The 19,548-nt window shown below is 49.9% G+C and overlaps 1 protein-coding gene across 1 annotated transcript in view; it reads right to left on the bottom strand.

The window, feature by feature from the left end:
- Window positions 1–256: 256 nt before the first annotated feature.
- LOC100597435 (ankyrin repeat domain-containing protein 18A-like) overlaps window positions 257–19,548 on the bottom strand; it is a 110,321-nt gene continuing 91,029 nt past the window's right edge. Inside the window, 4 exon segments of the mRNA XM_030810032.1 lie at window positions 257–559; window positions 1,143–1,255; window positions 2,128–2,397; window positions 3,136–3,264. Of these exon segments, the coding sequence (XP_030665892.1) occupies window positions 3,203–3,264 (62 nt within the window). The 3' untranslated portion in view covers window positions 257–559; window positions 1,143–1,255; window positions 2,128–2,397; window positions 3,136–3,202.

Below are 19,548 nucleotides of genomic sequence, written 5' to 3'. Positions count from 1 at the left end.
GGGTCTCCTAGGACAAGCATGTGGGCACCTACTGGCTGCAGTTCCACCTTTCCTTCCCTGGACTCTCGGGAAGAAACAAGTTCTGGATTCAGCTGAACTGAGTTCAAGTTCAGGCTCTGTGACTCACTGGCTGTGTAATTTTGGGTAAGTCACTTGCTCTCCTTGAGTCCCATATTGTCCTTGGTAAAATGGAGATGTAGAGTTATTATTGGGTTTGGAAGGCAAGGTGAGGGTTAAAAAAAGACAGAGAGACAGTTGGCAGATTCAACAGCAACATCTTTATTGCCAGCAAAACCCTGCGGAGGGGTAAACCAGCTTAGTGCCAGGGCCAACTGCCACTCACAGGCTGGGGTAATCATGGGACTGGGAGGGAGGGTTCAGGGTGGTAGAGCTTGCTGCCCGGCAGGATATGGCAAGGATGTTCCTGCAGTCAGGCTGTTGGGCCTTTGCCCGGGAGGGTGCGACAAGGATGTTTCTGCAGTCACGTGGTCAGGAAGGATGTTTCTCATGGCCCGAGTTCCCATGGAACATTTCACTCTGACCAGCGTCTGCAAAATGGCTGGAGGTTTACAACATGGTACAGGTTAGACTAACAGTAACACCTCCCAGGTAGAGAGTTCTACAAAGTAAACTTCCCTTGAGCATCTACCCTGTACCAGACACGGTGCAAGGACCCAGGCCACAGGAGGAACAGGACAGATGAGGCCCCTGCTATGCTGGTGCTCATGTCTGATGAAGGAATCTAACAGGTCATAAGACCAGGTCAGATGGTGGTGGTAATCAAAGACATTACAAAAGTGAGATGAGCCAGAAAGAAACCAAAGGAGCTGTTACAAACACAGTGACAGGTGGAGACCCCTCCAAAAGGTGACTTTTGAGCAGAAACCTGAGAAATGTGGAGGGGGCTATGGAGAAGGACCAGGCCCTGAAGCCATCCTAGGATTAAAGACCCAGCACCAGGAGGGCAATGGAATGGTCTGACCTGTGCATCCTTCATGATTCTGTCCTCAGTGATGCACAAACAGAAACATGGAGCAATTTCACGCAGGGTCCATGGAGGAAGCAGGAAGCAGCTGCACTGCAGAGCTAAGGTGGGGATAAAATCTGGCCCAACAGTAAAGCTAGAAGCAGGTGCTGCTTACCACCCACCGCAATGCAGGTCATGAAGCATAACCAGCTGCTAAGGCACATCCAGGGCCAGACCAGCTGGCTGGGCTGCCAGCATCTTAGTAGAGATCCCAGGAGATCAGATGAGCTGGTTGGGGGGAGAAAAAAAAAACAGGAAACCTTCAGAAAATTCCAGAGGACCCATGACACTTAACATCAACTTCCCCCAAGTGGGATCTGTTTGTCATTGCTGGTTCTGAAGAGTTGGTCCCACCACCCCCACCTGCCCGTTGCCTAACCAGGGGAACACTCAGGATGGGGTCCACAGAAACAGTCCCTGTGAAAGGGAAAAGGGTGTTTCTCATCCAAAACCAAGGGAGGAGACCCACAAAACACCACTCATAATGAGCAGAGGGGCCTGCAGGGAGAGACAGGATTCTGCTGCTCATTTGGGTATCTGCTTCCCAGTAGGAAAGGGACAGGATAGAGGGGCTAAGTGGACTCTAGGCTGTGGGGCTAGGGGAGCTGGTGCTGACTCACTGTTGGAGTGAGCCACAATAGAAGGCTTAGAACCCCTCCCTGCAGCCTCTCCAGTCTAATAAGGGGGTGGTAGTGTGGTCAGTGGGGGCATCCGGACACAGTCAAAGGGCACAGGGAGTGATGTCTCCTCTGGCCTCCTCTTTCAGCTGCAGATTCTCCGAGTTACTGGAACAGCTTCTCCATGGCCCCACCAGCCTGGAGGGTGGTGACAGCTCCCAGATGACGCTAACCCCAGGGCCCTGCACCATCTCTCCTGGTTCCCCTTGGCCCTGCCCACACCTTTGTAAACAGCTTTTTCTTAATGACCCTTCAGCCACTTCGAGGTCGCTGCCAGCACCTGACTGCCACATTCCCCAAAGGGACCAGGCTCCTCAGCACAGGAGCTGAGGTTTCTACAGGCACAGAGAAAACACTGTCCCAACTGTTGGAATGGAGTCGGGAGTGGAAAAAAGAATGTTTGTTCTCAATGCTTACACTTACCAATTGCTTCATTTAATCACATGAAGGCTGTGTGGCATTTTGAAGTAGAATTAGTAATCTACATAATTACAGATTATGTTCTTAAAAGAAGCTGCTCAGTGCAGTGCCTGACACAAGGTGGAACTCCACGATGAGTTGGGTGAGAAGGCAGGGTGCCATGGTTACAGACAAGGACTCCAGGTACAGACTGCTTGCTTCAAACCTGGACCAGTGGTGTGAATTTGGGCAACTCTCCGTATTGCTCTTTGCCCCAGCTTTTTCATCTAACGACTAGAAGTAAAAGCAAGGTTATTGTGAAAATTAAATGAATTACAGTAAGCGGAGTGCCTACAACAACACCCCCAGGCATACGGTCAGCACTGGGCATGTTTTTCATTATACTCTTAATGAGGTAAGAGTGAGAACACAGGCGCCAGCCATGAGCCTGGGGTTTCTCTGGCACAGGCATCAGAGACCCTACTTTTAACATCCTCCATTCATTCATTTGACCCTGATAAGGGAGGAGTCTCATGGGATAGGAACAAGCATCCACCTTGGTGCCACCCATGGTCAAAGCTGAACTCCACCACTGTTCAGCTGGGTGACTTTGGGCAAGTGACTTTCCCTCTCTGATCCTCATGTTCCTTTTTGATAAAAACAGCACAATGGCAGGCCTATGGGGATTTAGGGAGCTGACAGAAAAATGTGTGTCTTAGTTTGAATTTCCTGGAAGTAGATCCTGAGACAAAGATTCAAATACAAAAATTCTATTTGGACATGACTCTAGGATAGTAATTTTACTGCCAGTTCTTCCTTAGGGTGCGAATCCCAGGAAACACCAGTAGAGGAGTGGGGAACTGAGACAGGAAAGGAATGCAGCAGTTAAAGGGACCTTCATCAAGAAAGTTTCCCCTGTGGCAGCCAGGACTCAGCCCTGCCAGGTACCTCTGAGAGACAGCACAGAACATGTGTCTCAGAGTCATCCTACCCAGAGCAAGGGAGCTGGGGTATTTATCCACCGACACCCACCAGTCACTCCTCAGGGCTCCTTCCAAGGACATGATTCCTCCAGAATGTCCTGCCTGAGCTGCAAGGGTCAGACCTGGGGTTGAGGGCTGGGCCCCTGACAGCACCTCCAGCAATGAGCAGGAACACAGCCTGGTGTGGAGAGTTTCAGTCAGTGACTCCAACACATACACACACTCACACACCACTCTCCAACCCCAACAAAGTGTGTATGTACGTACACATACATGCATACATGACTGTTACCCACTTTGATCCTGGTGACTCTGTGGGATATACAGTAAGGCGGGAATCAGAGGAAAGAGCAGAATTAAGGGGAGTCAAAGTCTTAAGAACAAAATGCAAATTTAGGCAGAAAATCAAGGGGGAAGAGGAGGGGTCTGGACACCAAATGCTTGCTGGGTGGGCCCTGCTCTACATACACTGTCACTAATTATCCAAGAAGCCTCACGGGTAGAAGAAATTCCTCTCAATTTACAGATGACAGAAATGTAGTTCAGAAAACTGATTTTACTAATGTCTCAGCAAGCTAGTGAGTGACAGATATGGACTCCCAGATCTTTCTGTCCACAAAGCCTACAAATTCTCCCTTGTTAGGCAGGCTGCATACCAGGCCCTGCTTCTGGGCTCTGCTCCTTTTCCTGCTAGGCAATCATGGCAGAATTGACAAAAACATTTTCCCCCTTCACCACCTGGAGCAGAGCCAATGAGAGGGACTGGGGACAGGCCATGAGGCCCTGCACCCACCATTCAATGTGTTCAGGATTGTGGTCCCTCAGAACTCTTGCACCACATGGTGGCATCACTCGTGGTGTCTGGGTGTCTTCTGAGGTTGCATAGGATCCAGTAGAGGCCACTGGCTGTGCTGTCATATCCGAAGAGGCAGCCACACAGGCTTGGGTCTCTTGGCTTCTTTAGCATCAGAGGTTGGACAGTGCTCATGCACTGAGGCCCTCGGGAGAATGGGAGGAGGGAAAGGAAGGGCAGAATGGAGTGATGTAATGTCCATCCACCATGTCCCTGGATGGAGAGACCCACACCGGGACCACCACTGGTACTCATGAAGATGCCAGCCTCCATTTATATGTCCTCATCTAACGACTCCTTCCCATTTTCATCCTGGAGACAAGACCTCTGAACACCCTAGCTCTGAGGGCAACTAAGTGTAACCTGAGACAGTCCCTGAAGACTTTTCATCCAAGCAGGATCCCTCCCTTGCCATCTCCAGACCTGTCCCACAAGCTCCCTACCTGGTCTCCTGGCTCTTGTTCACTCCTTCCAGGCAGCCTTCTACAGTCATCTCTAAAACATATCTGACTATCCCTCCTTTATCCAGCACCTTCCATGGCTCCCCAGAGCCCTCCAGATCAAGTTCAAGTTCTTTGATCAGACACTTGACCTCAAGCTCCATTCTACCTCCTGAATTAAGATCCCAGAGAAGCCACCTTGCCCAGCACAAGTGCATCACTGAAGTCCTAAGTCTCGAACATGGCCTTCGTCTTGAGGAAGTCATCAACACCGTGGCTAGTGAGGGTGCAGTGCTGCTCCAGGATGATGGTGTCTAAAGTAGTGCACCAGGTCACACACAGGCCCTGCAGAAGCATCACCCCTCAGGAATGGCTAGTACAGGAAGTCCATGCACAGGCAGATCTGCTGGTGCTGTTACACTATGAGGGCACTGAGCTTCAAGATGGTGGCAATACATTCCCTGGGATTCCTGCAGGGTGAGGCTGGGGAGAGGAAGCAGCTCCATAACACATATGAAACCCTGGAAGCACTTCCCAGCCAGAATCTCAGGACCACATTACACCCAGAAACGGGTGCCCTCTGAGTACACTTGTCTCTCTGTTTCCCACTCTGAGCTCCCTCCTGGCCCCACATGCCCCAGCCTGGCCCAGAGCTTGGAGCCCAGTAGGTGTTCAGTCCATGGTGTTGACTGCTCCCTGGGCCAGGAGAGCGCTTGGTGGCTCTGGGACTCCTCCTGTGGAACCCCTGCCTCTGCCTCGGGACCTCTCTATTCCCATGGGAAGCCCCCATGGCTCTGGATTGCCCCACCTGCCCTGGGACCCTCCAGCCCCATAGACCTTACTTGATGCCTTAGCCCTCCCAGAACATGACATGTTTCTCAGAATGTGGCTGATGTGCAGGGCCATCTGTGGATGTTTGCTGGGGACCTCTTGCTGATTCCCTTTATGGTCTGCAGGGCAGGGCCAAGAGGAGAAAAACAGCCCAACCTCAGAACGGACAAAAGGCTCACTGCCACAACGGCAACCACCAAACAGTCAGCAGTGCTTCTGGAAGGAAAGGAGGTTTCATTCTGCAGAAAGCCCCTTGTTTGGCTTCTTTCTGAAGCCAGGGAGGGGTACCAATCCCTGCATACTTGCGGTGCCTACATTACCATCTGTGACTAGGATGTGCGACGGGCCCCTGCTCCCACTGCAGGGTTGACGTTCCCTCCAGCTGGAGACCTGGGCTCCTGACACCGCCTGGCCTGTTTGTCCTGCTCTGGATGAGGGTGGAAAGGCTGTACCTGGTATTTCCCCACGTCCTTGCCTTCCACCTTCTAGACATCCAGCAGGAGTGACCATGCCCTTCACCACACCTGAAAGGGGACTCCCTTTAGAGCAGCAGAGATATCTACAGATGGAAGAATGCTCTGGTGAGACAGGCCACAGGGGTCCCCAGGGAGGATCGGGGGCCGAAGGATTGTGGAGGTTTCCAGGCTTGGGCTCTGTGGGAACTCTGATCTGGAGCTATTTTTTCATTTAGGTCACCAAGAGACAACCCCTAACCCCTGAGCAAGGCATGGTCCAAGCTCTGGTATGAGATTCTCTTCCAGCAATGCAATGCCGGCAGGGACAGGTACAAAAGCCTGCTGTCCCCCAGGTAAGGACAGTGTGTTACCCACCCTCTGAGAGGCAGGTGGTGCCTAGCCACAGCACTGGGTGCCTGTACCACTGGCTCTGCAGACATCGGTCATGGAGGTCCCATGGAGGTCCTCCCCTCTCCACATTACCTTCTTGCTGCTCCTAGATTTCTTCTAGTCTTAAGCACTTTGAGCCATTTTTCTGTGCATTGGATCTGGCATTTTTGCTCTCAGATGAAACAGGGCAAAGTAAGCTGAGCCACCAGGATTCCTGGAGGGAACTTTGGATGCTGGGTCTTGGGCTCCAGGGCACTGATGGGACTGAACCAGAAGGAGCCAGGGAAAGATAAACACTGGGGCTCAGGCCCTATGACCCAATGGCCATTTGTGGCCTGTCCTCATGGCCCCAAGACACCCTGTCCTCAGGCCACAGACACCAATGGGCTTTGGTCAGGTCCCAGCCTCCCAGTAGTGTCCTGGCACTAGTGGGTGCTGACTCCTGAGCCACAATCGCAGTTCTGGGTTTTGGGTTTATTAAAACCACCCCAGGGACAGAGTTCTGGGGCCAGGTTTGGGAGGAATCAAGGTGCCTCCCAGGGATGGTGTGTCACTCCTACTTGCCATGAAATGTGCACACAGGCTGTCTCCCTGTCCAGCCTATCCTACTGGACAGAATGGAGGAAGTCAGGGAACAGGCAGAGTAGACATCTGGGGTGCAGGGAGAGGCAGGTGCATGTTGGGAGGTCAGGCCCTGTGAGAGCTGCAGGGGCGTCAGGTGGAGTGGACTCCAGGTGCACCCTCAGTGCTCTGGGCAGGTCTCAGGACAGGCTCCCTGGACCCCAGCTGGGTGAGGTGGTCACTCGCTGGGGGACTGCTGTCAGGCCCCAGGCACCCACCCTGGGCAGCACCGTCCCATCCCAGGACTGGACTTTTGGAGTCCTGAGACAGGACAGCACTGCCCAGGCCTGACAGACTGGGAGGACCTATTAAGTTCTCCATCTCTAGACTAGCCTCACACACAGCAGGGACAGTCTCCTACCTTTACCTTCAGGGCACTGACTGATCCATCTCACTCTAAGGCAACCAAGGCAGAGCTGAGGACCTGTGCCAGGCTAGGAGCCAGTCCCCTCCCTAAGTGGGCCTGAGGGAAGCACTATCTGTGTCCCAATCCGCCGCAAGTTGCAGCCCAGGAGACGCATAGGGAAGGGAAGATGGGGCCTCCCCGCTGGCTGACCCTGGAAAAGTGGGACCTGGGAGGAGAGGGAGCACAAGGCTGGCAGGGGATGCTCCAGGCCCATGGAGAGCTCGGGCTGCACCAAGGGGCTGCCCCTCCTGGGCTGGAAGCAGTGCCCTCTGCAGGATCTGAGGAAGTCCAGTCCTGAGATGGGACAGTGCTACCCAGGGTGGGTGGCCGGGGCCTGACAGCAGTCCCCCAGTGAGTGACCACATCACCCGGCCAGGGTCCAGGGAGCCTGGGACAAGACCCACCCTGTGCACTGAGGGTGCACCTGGAGCCAACCCCACCTGATGCCCCCACAGCCCTCACAGGGTCTGACCTCCCAGCATGCACCTGCCTCTCCTTGCACCCCAGCTGCCCACCCTGCCTGTTCCCTGGCCTCCTCCATCCTGTGCAGCCCACAGACTGTGACCATCTCTCCAGCCACTCTGGCCCTTCCTTTACATTTGTCCTGTCAGAATCTCTGAGCAAGATCTCCCAGGTCCATCCAAACACCTGCTTTGTCCACTTTCGACTGGGCCATTGGACACCACTGGGCCATCCCAGCTGTCCACAGGCTCCTCGATAACATGCATTTCCCCTGACATCTCCCAGCAGTGCTCAGCAGCCCCCACTGACAGGCCCCTGCTGACCAGATCCCACACATCAGATCCTCCCTGACCACACCCTCACTGATTAGACCCCCATCACCAGGCCCCACTAACTAGATTTCCGCTGTCAGGCCCACAATGACCAGGACTCCACTGACAAGGACCTTACTGACAAGGCTTCACTGACCAGGTCCTTACTGACAAGGCCTCACTGATCAGGTTCCACCGATCATGACCCCATTGCCTGGCCCCACAGATGAAGCCCCACTGACCAGGCCTCCAGTGAATAGGCTGCCAGTGACCAGGCCCCTAATAACCAGGCCCGAGGTGACAAGATGCCCCTGACTGGGACCCTAATGAGTATGCCCCACTGAACAGGCACGCACTGCTCAGATCCCTGCTGACCAGGTCACCCCATAGATCAGTGCTACAAAAGCCACCACTAATCAAGTCCTCTCTGACCAGGCCCCCACTGATTAGGTTCCACGGACCAGCCTGTCCTGACCAGGGCCCCACTGACAAGCGCCTCTGCTGACTAGGTCCCATGTGACTAGGCCTCCACTAAATAGCACCCCTTGACCTGGTCACCAGTAACCCAGCCCAATCTGACAAGGCCACCACTAAGCCCCAGCTGACAAGGTCTCCACTGACCAAGTCCCACAGCCCAGATTTGCATTGACCAGACACCAGACATTTGTCTGCCACTAGGAACCCACTCACCAAGACCTGCACTGCTAGATCCCTCTAATGAGACCCCCTCTAAGCAGACCCCTGCTGACCACCCCCCACTAAATAGGCCTCACTGACCAAGTCCCAACTGACTAGGTCCACTGAGCAGGCCCACACTGATCAGGCCCCTCCTAACCATATCAGAAGGCCAAGCGGCAATGAGATGTTTCATATGGCAGGAGTAGGAGCAAGACAGAGAGAGAAAAGAGGTGCCACATCCTGTTAGACAACCAGATCACATGAGAACTCACTATCAGGAGATCAGCATCAAGAAGATTAACCATTGGTGGAGGATCTTCCACCCACACCAACGCCCACTGTTTCCAGGCAGAAGCCTCCTGCAGAGGCAGAGCCTCTTAGGAAACTTCCACTATGGCAGTGCAGAAGGAAAATATAGGCTTTGAGCCCCCACACAGGAGGCCACCATCCGCCAGACTCCAGATTCATAAGCCCACCAACAGCTCACACCATCCATATGGAAAAGCTACAGGCACTCAACACCAACCCAGCCCATGAGAGCAGCCATGGGGGCTACACCCTGCAAAGCCACAGGTGCACTGCCCTAGTAGAGGTTTCCCATGAGCCTCTGCCTCTGCAGCAGGTTACTCCCACCCTCCCACCACCCTACTGATGACCTACTCCTCCCCACACTACCCCTCCTTTTCCTTCCACCCCAACCCCCTCCCATCCAAGATCAAATCACCTCCCACTGGCCCACCTCCAACATTAAGGATGACACGTGAGTTTTATAGGGACACACAGCCAACCTATATTATTCTGACCCTGATACCCCAGAACCTCATGTCCTTCTCACAGAGCAAAACACAGTCATGCCTTTTCAAAAGTTTCCAAAAGTCTTAACTCATTCCAAATGTAAAAATTTCAAAGTCTCATCTGAGACAAGGCTACAGTCGCTTCTGCCAATAAGTCCCTGAATTTAAAAGGGATTTCTTTTCTTTCAAGGTACAACAGGCATTGGGTAAGATTTCTCAATCCAAAGGGAAGAAATTCCCCAGAAAAATAACACAAATGCAAGTCCAAAACCCAGCAGGACAGTATATTCACTGAATCTCACAGCTCCATAATCATCAAGAGAACTCACTATCATGCGGACAGCATTAAGGAGATAGTGTTTAACCATTTACGAAGAATCCAACCCCCGCCCTCATCTTTCACCCCCACCCACAAAATAATCTCCCCCATTCTCCCCACACCCCTACCTCCAACACCCACTCTTCTCCATGATTAAATCACCTCCCACCAGGCCCCACCTTTAACATTCCCCATTACAATTCCACGATAGTATTGGTAGGGACACAAAGTCAAATCATATTATTCTGACTCGGGTCCCCCTCAATCTCATATCCTTGTCACACTACAAAATACAATGATGCTTTCTGTACAGTCCCCCAAACTCTTAACTCATTCCAGCATTTACTGAAATGTCCAAAGCCAAGTCTCATCTGAGACAAGGCTGCAGTCCCTTCTGCCCATGAAACTCTGAAATACAAAGCAAGTTAACTGCTTTCAAGGTGCAATGACTGTACAGGCGTTGGGTAAGCATTCCCAGCCAAAAGGAAGAAATTTGCCAGAAAGAAGCACAAAACACAGATGGGACTTACAGACCCCATGCAAGTCAAAAACCCAGCAGGCCAGTCATTGAATCCTACAGCTCCCAAATCATCTTTTCTGAATCTATATCCCACATCTGGAGCACAGAGGTGGATGGCTGAGCTCCCAAGGCCTTGGGAAGCTCAGCATCTGTGGCTGTACAGGGTCTATCTCCAACAGGTGCCCTCATGGGCTGGGCTGGCGTTGAGTGCCTGTGGCTTTTCCACACTGAGGGTGCAAGCAGTTGGTGGGTCTATAAATCTGGGGTCTGGAAAATAGTGCACCCCTGTGTGGGGGCTCCAACCCTATATGTTCCTTCTGTACTGCCCTAGTAAAGGTTTCCCATGAGGCTCTGCCTCTTGGAAAAGCTTCTGCCTGAACACCCAGGTTTTCCTGTACATACTCTGGAGTCTAGACAAAGGCTCCCAAGCCTCTAGTTTTGTGCTCTGTGCACCTGCTGGCTTAATACTATGTGGAAGCCACCAAGGCTTGAAGCTTGCACCCCTGAAGCAGTGATGCAACCTGTACCTGTGCATCTTTCAGCCATGGCTGGAGCTGGAGCTGGAGCTGCAGGGATGCAGGCAGCAGTGTCCTAAGGACGGACACAGCAGCGCAATCATGGGACTGACCCAGGAAAGCATTCTTCGGTCCTAGAACTCAGGGCCTGTGACAGTAAGCTCTGCTGCAAAGGTCTCTGAAATGCCTTCAAGGCCTTTTAAAAATTGTCTTAGCTATTAGCACTGGGCTCCATTTTGTGCAAATTTCTGAAGCCTTCTTGAATTTTCCCACTGAAAATCAGCTTTTCTTTTTGACCACTTGGCCAGGCTGCAAATTTTCCAAACTTTTAAGCCCTGCTTCTCGTTTAAATATAAGTTTCAACTTGAGGTCATTTATTCAGTCACACAGAAGACCACAGGCTCTTCAAAACAGACAAGACACCTCTTGAGCTTTGCTGCCTACTTCATTTCACCAGATATACCCTAAATCATCACCCTCAAGTTCAAAGTTTCAGAGGTCTCCAGGGCAGGGACACCATCCAGCCAAGTTCTTTGCTAAGGCAAAACAAAAGTAACCTTGGCTCCTGTTCCCAGTAAGTTGCTCATTTTCATCTGAGACCTTCTAAGCCTGGCCTTCATTGTCCATCCTTCAGTCACTCTTTTAATTATAGCTATGTAACAAGTCTCTATGGTCACCCTTTTAATTTAACATGTCTCTACAACAGTCCAAACTTTCCCTCATCTTTCTGTCTTCTTCCAAGCCCTCCAAACTGTGCAGCGTCTGGTCGTTACCCACTTCAGAACCTGCTTCTACATTTTCAGCTATCGTTGTGGCAGCCTGGCAATGTGGTAAAAGAAGAAAAGTCCATTTTCAGGGGGAAAATTCAAGAAGGCTTCATATATTTGCATATAAAAGAAGCCAAATGCTAATAGTAAAAAAAAAATGAAGAAAAAAACCTTGAGGGCATTTCATAGCTCCACTCTACAGTACAAATTTTCTGTAATATTATTTTGAAAAGAGGTTTAATTGGCTCATGGTTCTGCAGGCTGTAAAGGCAGCAAGTGGCTTCTGCTTCTGGGAGGACTCAGGAAGCCTCCCAATCATACCAGAAGGCCAAGCGACAATGTGATGTTCCATATGGCAGGAGTAGGAAGAAGACAGAGAGAGGAAAGAGGTGCCACACCCGGTTATACAACCAGATCTCATGAGAACTCACCCAGGAGATCAGCATCAGGAAGATTAAACAATGGTGAAGGATCCACCCACACCACCCCCCACTGTTTCCAGGCAGAAGCCTCCTGCAAAGGCAGAACCTCCTGGAGAACCTCTACTAGCACAGTGCAGAAGGAAAATACAGGCTTGGAGCCCCCACACAGGAGGCCACCATCCTCCAGACCGCAGATTCATAGACCCACCAACAGCTTGCACTCTCAGCGTGGAAAAGCTACAGGCACTCCACACCAGCCCAGCCCCTCTCACCACCCTACTAACAACCTACTCCTCACCCTACCCACTCCTTTTCCTTCCACCCCCTGCCCCCTCCCATCCATGATTAAATCACCTCCAGCCAGGTCCCACCTCCAACATTAAGGACTACAATTCACATGAGTTTTGGTAAAGAAACACAGCCAAATCATATTATTCTGACCCTGATCCCCCACAGTCTCATGTCCTTCTCACACAGCAAAATATATTCATGCCTTTTCAAAAGTTTCCAAAAGTCTTAACTCATTCCAACATTAACTCAAATGTAAAAAATTCAACATCTCATCTGAGACGAGTCTACAGTACCTTTTGCCTATGAGTCCCTGAATTTAAAAGGATGTCCTTTTCTTTCAAGGTACAATAATGGTACAGGCTTTGGGTAAGCTTTTTCAATCCAAAGGGAAGAAATTTCCCAGGAAAATAACACAAATGAGACCACAGGCCCAATACATGTCCAAAACCCAGGAGACCAGTATTCATTCAATCTCACAGCTCCAAAATCATGAAGAGAACTCACTATCACAAGGACAGCAATAAGGAGATAGTGTTTAATCATTTGTGAAGGATCTGCCCCCCACCCCCAATTTTCACTCCTCACCTGCACCACAAATCCCCCATTCTCCCTACACCCCATCTTCCAACCCCCACTTTCCACGGTGATTAAATCACCTTCCACCATGCCCCACCTTTAACATTCCGATTACAATTCTACATGAGTTTTGGTAGGGACACAGAGCTGAATTTTATTATTCTGTCCCTGGCTCCCCAAATCTCATGTCCTTCTCACATTGCAAAATACAATGATGCCTTCCCTGCAGTCCCCTAAAATCTTATATCATTCCAGCATTTATACAAATGTTCAAAGCTTAAAGTCTCATCTGACACAAGGGTGCAGTCGCTTAGGCCCATGAGTCTCTGAAATATAAAGCAAGTTAACTACTTCCAAGGTACAATGCTTGTACAGACATTGGGTAAGCATTCCCAGCCAAAAGGAAGAATTTTGTCAGAAAAAACAAAACACAGATAGGACTTACTGGCCCCATGAAACTCCAAACGCAGAAGGCCAGTCATTCAATCCTACAGCTCCAAAATCACCCTTTTTGAAACCTTGTCCCACATCCAGGGCACAGGGGTGTGAGGGCTGGGCTCCCAAGGCCTTGGGCAGTTTGGCACCTGTGGCTTTGCAGAGTTTATGCCCCACGGCTGCCCTCATAGGCTCGGCTGGTGTTGAGTGCCTGTGACTTTTCCCCACTGAGGATACAAGTTGTTGGGGGGTCTATGAATCTGGGGTCTGCATGATGGTGGCCTCCAGTGTGGGGGCTGCAACCCCATATTTTCCTTCTGCACTGCCTAGTAGAGGTTTCATATAAACCTCTGCCTTTTTGGGATGCTTTTGCCTGGACACCCAGGCATTTCCATACATCTTCCAAAATCTATAGAGAGGTTCCCAAGCCTCTAGTCTCATGCTCCGTCCACCAGTGGCTTAACACTATGAGGAAGTTACCAAGGCTTCTAGCCAGGACCCTCTGAAGCAGTGACTCAAGCTGTACCTGTGTATCTTTCAGTCATGGCTGGAGCTGGAGCTGGAGCTGCAGGGATGCAGGCAGCAGTGTCCTGAGGCTGCACACTGAGGGGGGCCATGGAACTGGCCCAGGAAACCATTCTTCTCTCCTAGGCCCCAGGGCCTGTAACAGCAAGGGCTGCTGCAAAGGTCTCTGAAATGCCTTCAAGGCCTTTTCCCTATTGTCTTCTCTATTAGCACTGGGCTCCTTTTCATGCAAGTTTCTGAAGCCCTTCCTCAATTTTCCCCCTGAAAATCAGCTTTTCTTTTTGACCACGTGGCCAGGCTGCAAATTTTCCAAACTTTTGAGTTCTGTTTCTCATTCATTGTAAGAGTTGGGACTCATTCAATGTAAGTCCCATCCAGAGGTCATTTCCTCCATCACACATAAGAGCACAGGCTGTTCGATGCAGACAGGACACCTCTTGAGCATTGCTGCCCAGTTCATTCCACCAGATACTCAGTAAGTCATCACCCTCAAGTTCAAAGTTTCACAGATCTCCAGGTCAGGGTCACTGTGCAGCCACGTTCTTTGCTAAGAAAACAAAAGTAACTTTGACTTCTGTTCCCAGGAAGTGCTTCATTTTCATCTGAGACCTTCTATGTCTGGCTTTCACTAACCATTTTCCTGTGAGCCTTCTGATCACAAGTGTTTAACAATTCTTTACAAAGATCCAAACTTTCTTTCATCTTCTTGTCTTCAAAGCCCTCCAAACTCTCCCGACCTCTGCCTGCTACTCCCTTCTGAACGTGCTTCTACATTCTCACTATCTTTGCCACAGTCTGGCAATGTGGTCCATTTTCAGGGGGAAAATTCAAGAAGGCTTCAGATACTTGAATGAAAAGAAGCTGAGTGTTGATTGCCAAGACAATAGGGAAAAGGCCTTGAAGACATTTAATAGATCCACTTTGCACTACTAATTTTCTCTATGATCATAAAGAAAAGAGGTTTAATTGGCTCATGATTCTGCAGGCCGTAAGGAAACATAGTGGCTTCTGAATCTGGGAGGACTCAGGAAGCCTCCCAATCATACCGAATGTCAAGGGGCAATGAGATGATTCATGTGGCAGGAGTAGGCGCAAGACAGAGAGAGGAAAGAGGGCCACATCCTATTGTACAACCAAATCTCATGAGAACTCACTATCACAAGGTCAGCATCATGAAGATGGTGCTTAAACATTGATGAAGGAACAACCACCCACCCCCAACTCCCACTGTTTCCAAACAGAAACCTGCTGCAGAGGCAGAGCCTCTTGGAAAACCTCTACTAGGGCAGTGTGGAAGAAAAATATGGGTTTGGAGCCCCCACGCAGATGGCCACCACCCTCCAGACCCCAGAATCATAGACCCACCGGCAGCTCACACCCTCTGTGGAAAAGCTACAGGCACTCAACACCAGCCCAGCCCATGAGAGCAGCTGCAGGGGCTCAACCCTGCAAAGCCACAGGTGCACTGCCCTAGTAGAGGTTTTCCATGAGGCTTTGCCACTGCAGCAGGCTAAGCCCCCTTCCTACTACCCCCCACTCGACCACCATTCTACTGCCAGCCTACTCCTTCTCACCCTAACCAACCCTTTTGTGATACCCTACCTTGTTTTAACCTGGTCGACTCTCCCTTAGCTGAGAGAGCCAGACAGACTCCATCTTGGCTCCTTCACTTGCAGCCCCTTACACACCCCCCTTCCTCAAGGACTTAACTTGTGCAAGCTGACTCCCAGCACATCAAAGAATGCAATTACTGACAAGATACTGTGGCAAGCTATATCCGCAGTTCCCAGGAATTCGCCCAGTTGATAGTACCCAAAGCCCCCCGCTTTGTGTCCAGTTGATAACACCCAAAGCCCCCACATCTATCATCTTGTGATGGATTTAAAGCCCCTGCACCTGGAACTGTTTGTTTTCCTGTAGCCATTTATCTTTTTAACTTTTTTGCCTGTTTTGCTTCTCTAAGATTCCTTCAGCTAGGCTCCCCCTCCCCTTTCTAAACCAAGCATAAAAGAAATTCTAGCCCCTTCTTAGGGGCCGAGAGAATTTTGAGCACTAGCTGTCTCTCAGTCGCCAGCAATAAAGGACTCCTGAATTCGTCTCATAGTGTGGGGTTTCTCTACAACTCGCTTGGTTACAACCCTTTTCCTTCCACCCCCAACCACCTCCAATCCATGATTAAATCATCTCCCCCAGGCCCCACCTTCAACATTTGGAATTACAATTCCACATGAATTTGTATAGGGACACACAGCCAAACCATATTATTCTGAACCTGATATCCCAGAATCTCATGTCCTTATCACAGAGCAAAATACAATCATGCCTTTTCAAAAGTTCCAACAGCCTTAACTCATTCCAAGTGTAGAAAGTTCAAAGTCTCATCTGAGACAAGGCTACTGTCCCTTCTGCCTATGAGTCCCTGAATTTAAAAGAGATTTCTTTTCTTTCAGGGTACAAAGATGGTACAGGCATTGTGTAAGCTTTCTCAATCCAAAGGGAAGAAATTTCCCAGAAAAATAACACAAATGGGCCCACAGGCCAAATGCAAGTCCAAAACCCAGCAGGACAGTATTCACTCAATCTCACAGCTCCAAAATCATCAAGAGAACTCACTGTCATGCGGACAGCATTAAGGAGATAGTGTTTACCCATTTGTGAAGAATCCGCCCCCCCACCCTCATCTTTCACTCCCACCCACAAAATAATCTCTCCCATTCTCCTCACACCCCTACCTCCAACATCCACTCTTCTCCATGATTGAATCACCTCCCACCAGGTCCCACCTTTAACATTCCCCACTACAATTCCACATGAGTATTGGTAGGGACACAGAATCAAATCATATTATTCTGGCTCTTGCTCCCCAAATCTTGTATTCTTGTCACACTGTAAAATACATTGATGACTTCTCTACTGTCCCCCAATGACTTAACTCATTCCAGCATTTACTGAAATGTCCAAGGACTTACAGACCCCACGCAAGTCAAAAACCCAGCAGGCCAGTCATTGAATCCTACAGCTCCAAATCATCTTTTCTGAATCTACATCTCACATCCAGAGCACAGGCATGTGATGGCTGCGCTCCCAAGGCCTTGGGCAGATCTGCACCTGTGGCTGTGCAGGGTCTATCCCCAACAGCTGCCTTCATGGGCTGGGCTGGTGTTGAGTGCCTGTAGCTTTTCCACACTAAGGGTGCCAGCTGTTGGTGGGTCTATGAATCTGGGGTCTGGAGAATGGTGCCTCCATGTTTAGGAACTCCAACCCTATATTCTCCTTCTGTACTGCCCTAGTAAAGGTTTCCCATGAGGCTCTGCCTCTTGGAAAAGCTTCTGCCTGAACACCCAGGTTTTTCCGTACATACTCTGGAGTCTAGATGCAGGCTCTCAAGCCTCTAGTTTTGTGCTCTGTGCAGCTGCTGGCTTAACACTATGTGGAAGCCACCAAGGCTTGGAGCTTGCACCCCTGAAGCAGTGAGGCAAGCTGTACCTGTGCATCTTTCAGCCATGGCTGGAGCTGGAGCTGCAAGGATGCAGGCAGCAGTGTCCTGAGGCTGCACATAGAGGGGGGTCATGGAACTGGCCCAGGAAACCATTCTTCTCTCCTGGGTCCCACGGCCTGTGATAACAAGGGCTGCTGCAAAGGTTTCTGAAATGGCTTCAAGGCCTTTTCCCTATTGTCTTGGCTATTAGCACTGGGCTCCTTTTCATGCAAATTTCTGAAGCCTTCCTCAGTTTTCCTCTGAAAATCAGCTTTTCTTTTTGACCATATGGCCAGGCTGCAAATTTTTGAGTTCTGTTTCTCATTTAATATAAGAGTTGGGATTGATTTAATGTAAGACCCATCCAGATGTCATTTCCTCAGTCACACATAAGGGCACAGGCTGTTTGATACAGACAGGACACCCCTTGAGCTTTGCTGCCCAGAAGTTCATTCCATCAGATACTCAGTAAGTCATCACCCTCAAGTTCAAAGTTTCACAGATCTCCAGGGCAGGGTCACGTGCAGCCACGTTCTTTGCTACAGCAAAACAAAAGTAACCTTGGCTCCTGTTTGCAGTAAGTTCCTCATTTTCATCTGAGAGCTTCTCAGTATGATCCTTACTATTTTCCTATGAGCCTTCTGATCACAAGTATTTAACAATTCTTTACAAAGATCCAAACTTTCCCTCATCTCCCTGTCTTCGAAGCCTTCCAAACTCTCCCGAACTCCATCTGCTACTCCCTTCTGAACCTCCTTCTACCTTATCAGCTATCTTTGTCATACTCTGGCAATGTGGTAAAGGAAGACAAGTCCATTTTCATGGGAAAAAATCAAGGAGGCTTCAGATACTTGAATGAAAAGAAGCTGAGTGCTGATTGCCAAGACATTAGGGAGAAGGCCTTGAAGACATTTAATAGATCCACTTTGCAGTGATAATTTTCTCCATGATCATAAAGAAAAGGGGTTTAATAGGTTAATGATTCTGCAGGTTGTAAGGAAGCACAGTGGCTTCTGCATCTGACAGGACTCAGGAAGCCTCCCAATCATATCAGAATGTCAAGGGGCAAGGAGATGTCTCATTTGGCAGGAGTAGGAGCAAGACAGAGAGAGGAAAAAGGTGTCATGCCCCATTATACAAGCAGATCTCATGAGAACCCACTATCACAAGGTCAGCATCTGGAAGATGGTGCTTAAACATTGGTGAAGGATCTGACCCACATCCCCAACTCCCACTGTTTCCAGGCAGAAGCCTCCTTCAGATGCAGAACCTCTTGGAAGGCCTCTATTATGGAAGTGCAGAAAGAAAATATGGGCTTGGAGCCCCCACGCAGGTGGCTACCAGCCTCCAGACCCCAGATTCATAAACCCACCAACAACTCACGCCGTTAGTGTAGAAAAGCTACAGGTCCTCAATACCAGCCCAGCCCACGAGAACAGCTGAGGGGCTAAAACCTGCAAAGCCACAGGTGCACTGCCCTAGTAGAAGTTTTCCACGAGGCTTTGCCTCTGCAACTGGCTACTCCCACTTCCTACTACCCCCCACCCTCCCACCACCCTACTGCCAACCCACTCCTCCCAATCCTACCCATCCCTTTTACCTTCCACCACCACCAACCTCCTGTCCATAATTAAGTCACCCACGTCAACATTAGGGATTACAATTCCACATGAGTTTCATAGGGACACACAGGAAAACCATATAATTCTGACCCTGATATTCCAGAATCTCATGTCCTTATCACAGAGCAAAATACCATCACGACTTTTCAAAAGTTTGCAAAAGTCTTAATTCATTCCAAATGTAAAAAATTCAAAGTCTCATCTGAGACAAGGCCACAGTCCCTTCTGCCTATGAGTCCCTGAATTTAAAACGGAGTTCTTTTCTTTCAAGGTACAATGATGGTAGAGGCATTGTGTAAGCTTTCTCAGTCCAAAGGGAAGAAATTTCCCAGAAAAATAACACAAATGGGCCCACAGGCCCAATGCAAGTCCAAAACCCAGCAGGACAATATTCACTCAATCTCACAGCTCCAAAATCATCAAGAGAACTCACTGTCATGTGAACAGCGTTAAGGAGACAGTGTTTAACCATTTATGAAGGATCTGCCCCCCACCCTCATCTTTCACTCCCACCCACAAAATCATCTCTCCCATTCTCTCCACACCCTTACCTCCAACCCCCATGCTTCTCCATGATTAAATCACCTCCCACCAGGCCCCACCTTTAACATTCCCCATTACAATTCTACAGTTTCCCAATGTCTTCACTCATTCCAGCATTTACTGAGATATCCAAAGCCCAAAGTCTCTTCTGAGACGAGGCTGCAGTCCCTTCTGCCCCTGAGCCTCTGAAATACAAAGCAAGTTAACT

The sequence above is a fragment of the Nomascus leucogenys genome, chromosome 4 (assembly GCF_006542625.1).
Source record: "Nomascus leucogenys isolate Asia chromosome 4, Asia_NLE_v1, whole genome shotgun sequence".
NCBI lineage: Eukaryota > Metazoa > Chordata > Mammalia > Primates > Hylobatidae > Nomascus > Nomascus leucogenys.
Note: the sequence above shows the minus strand (reverse complement) of the source record. Positions and strands in the feature narration are given on the sequence as shown.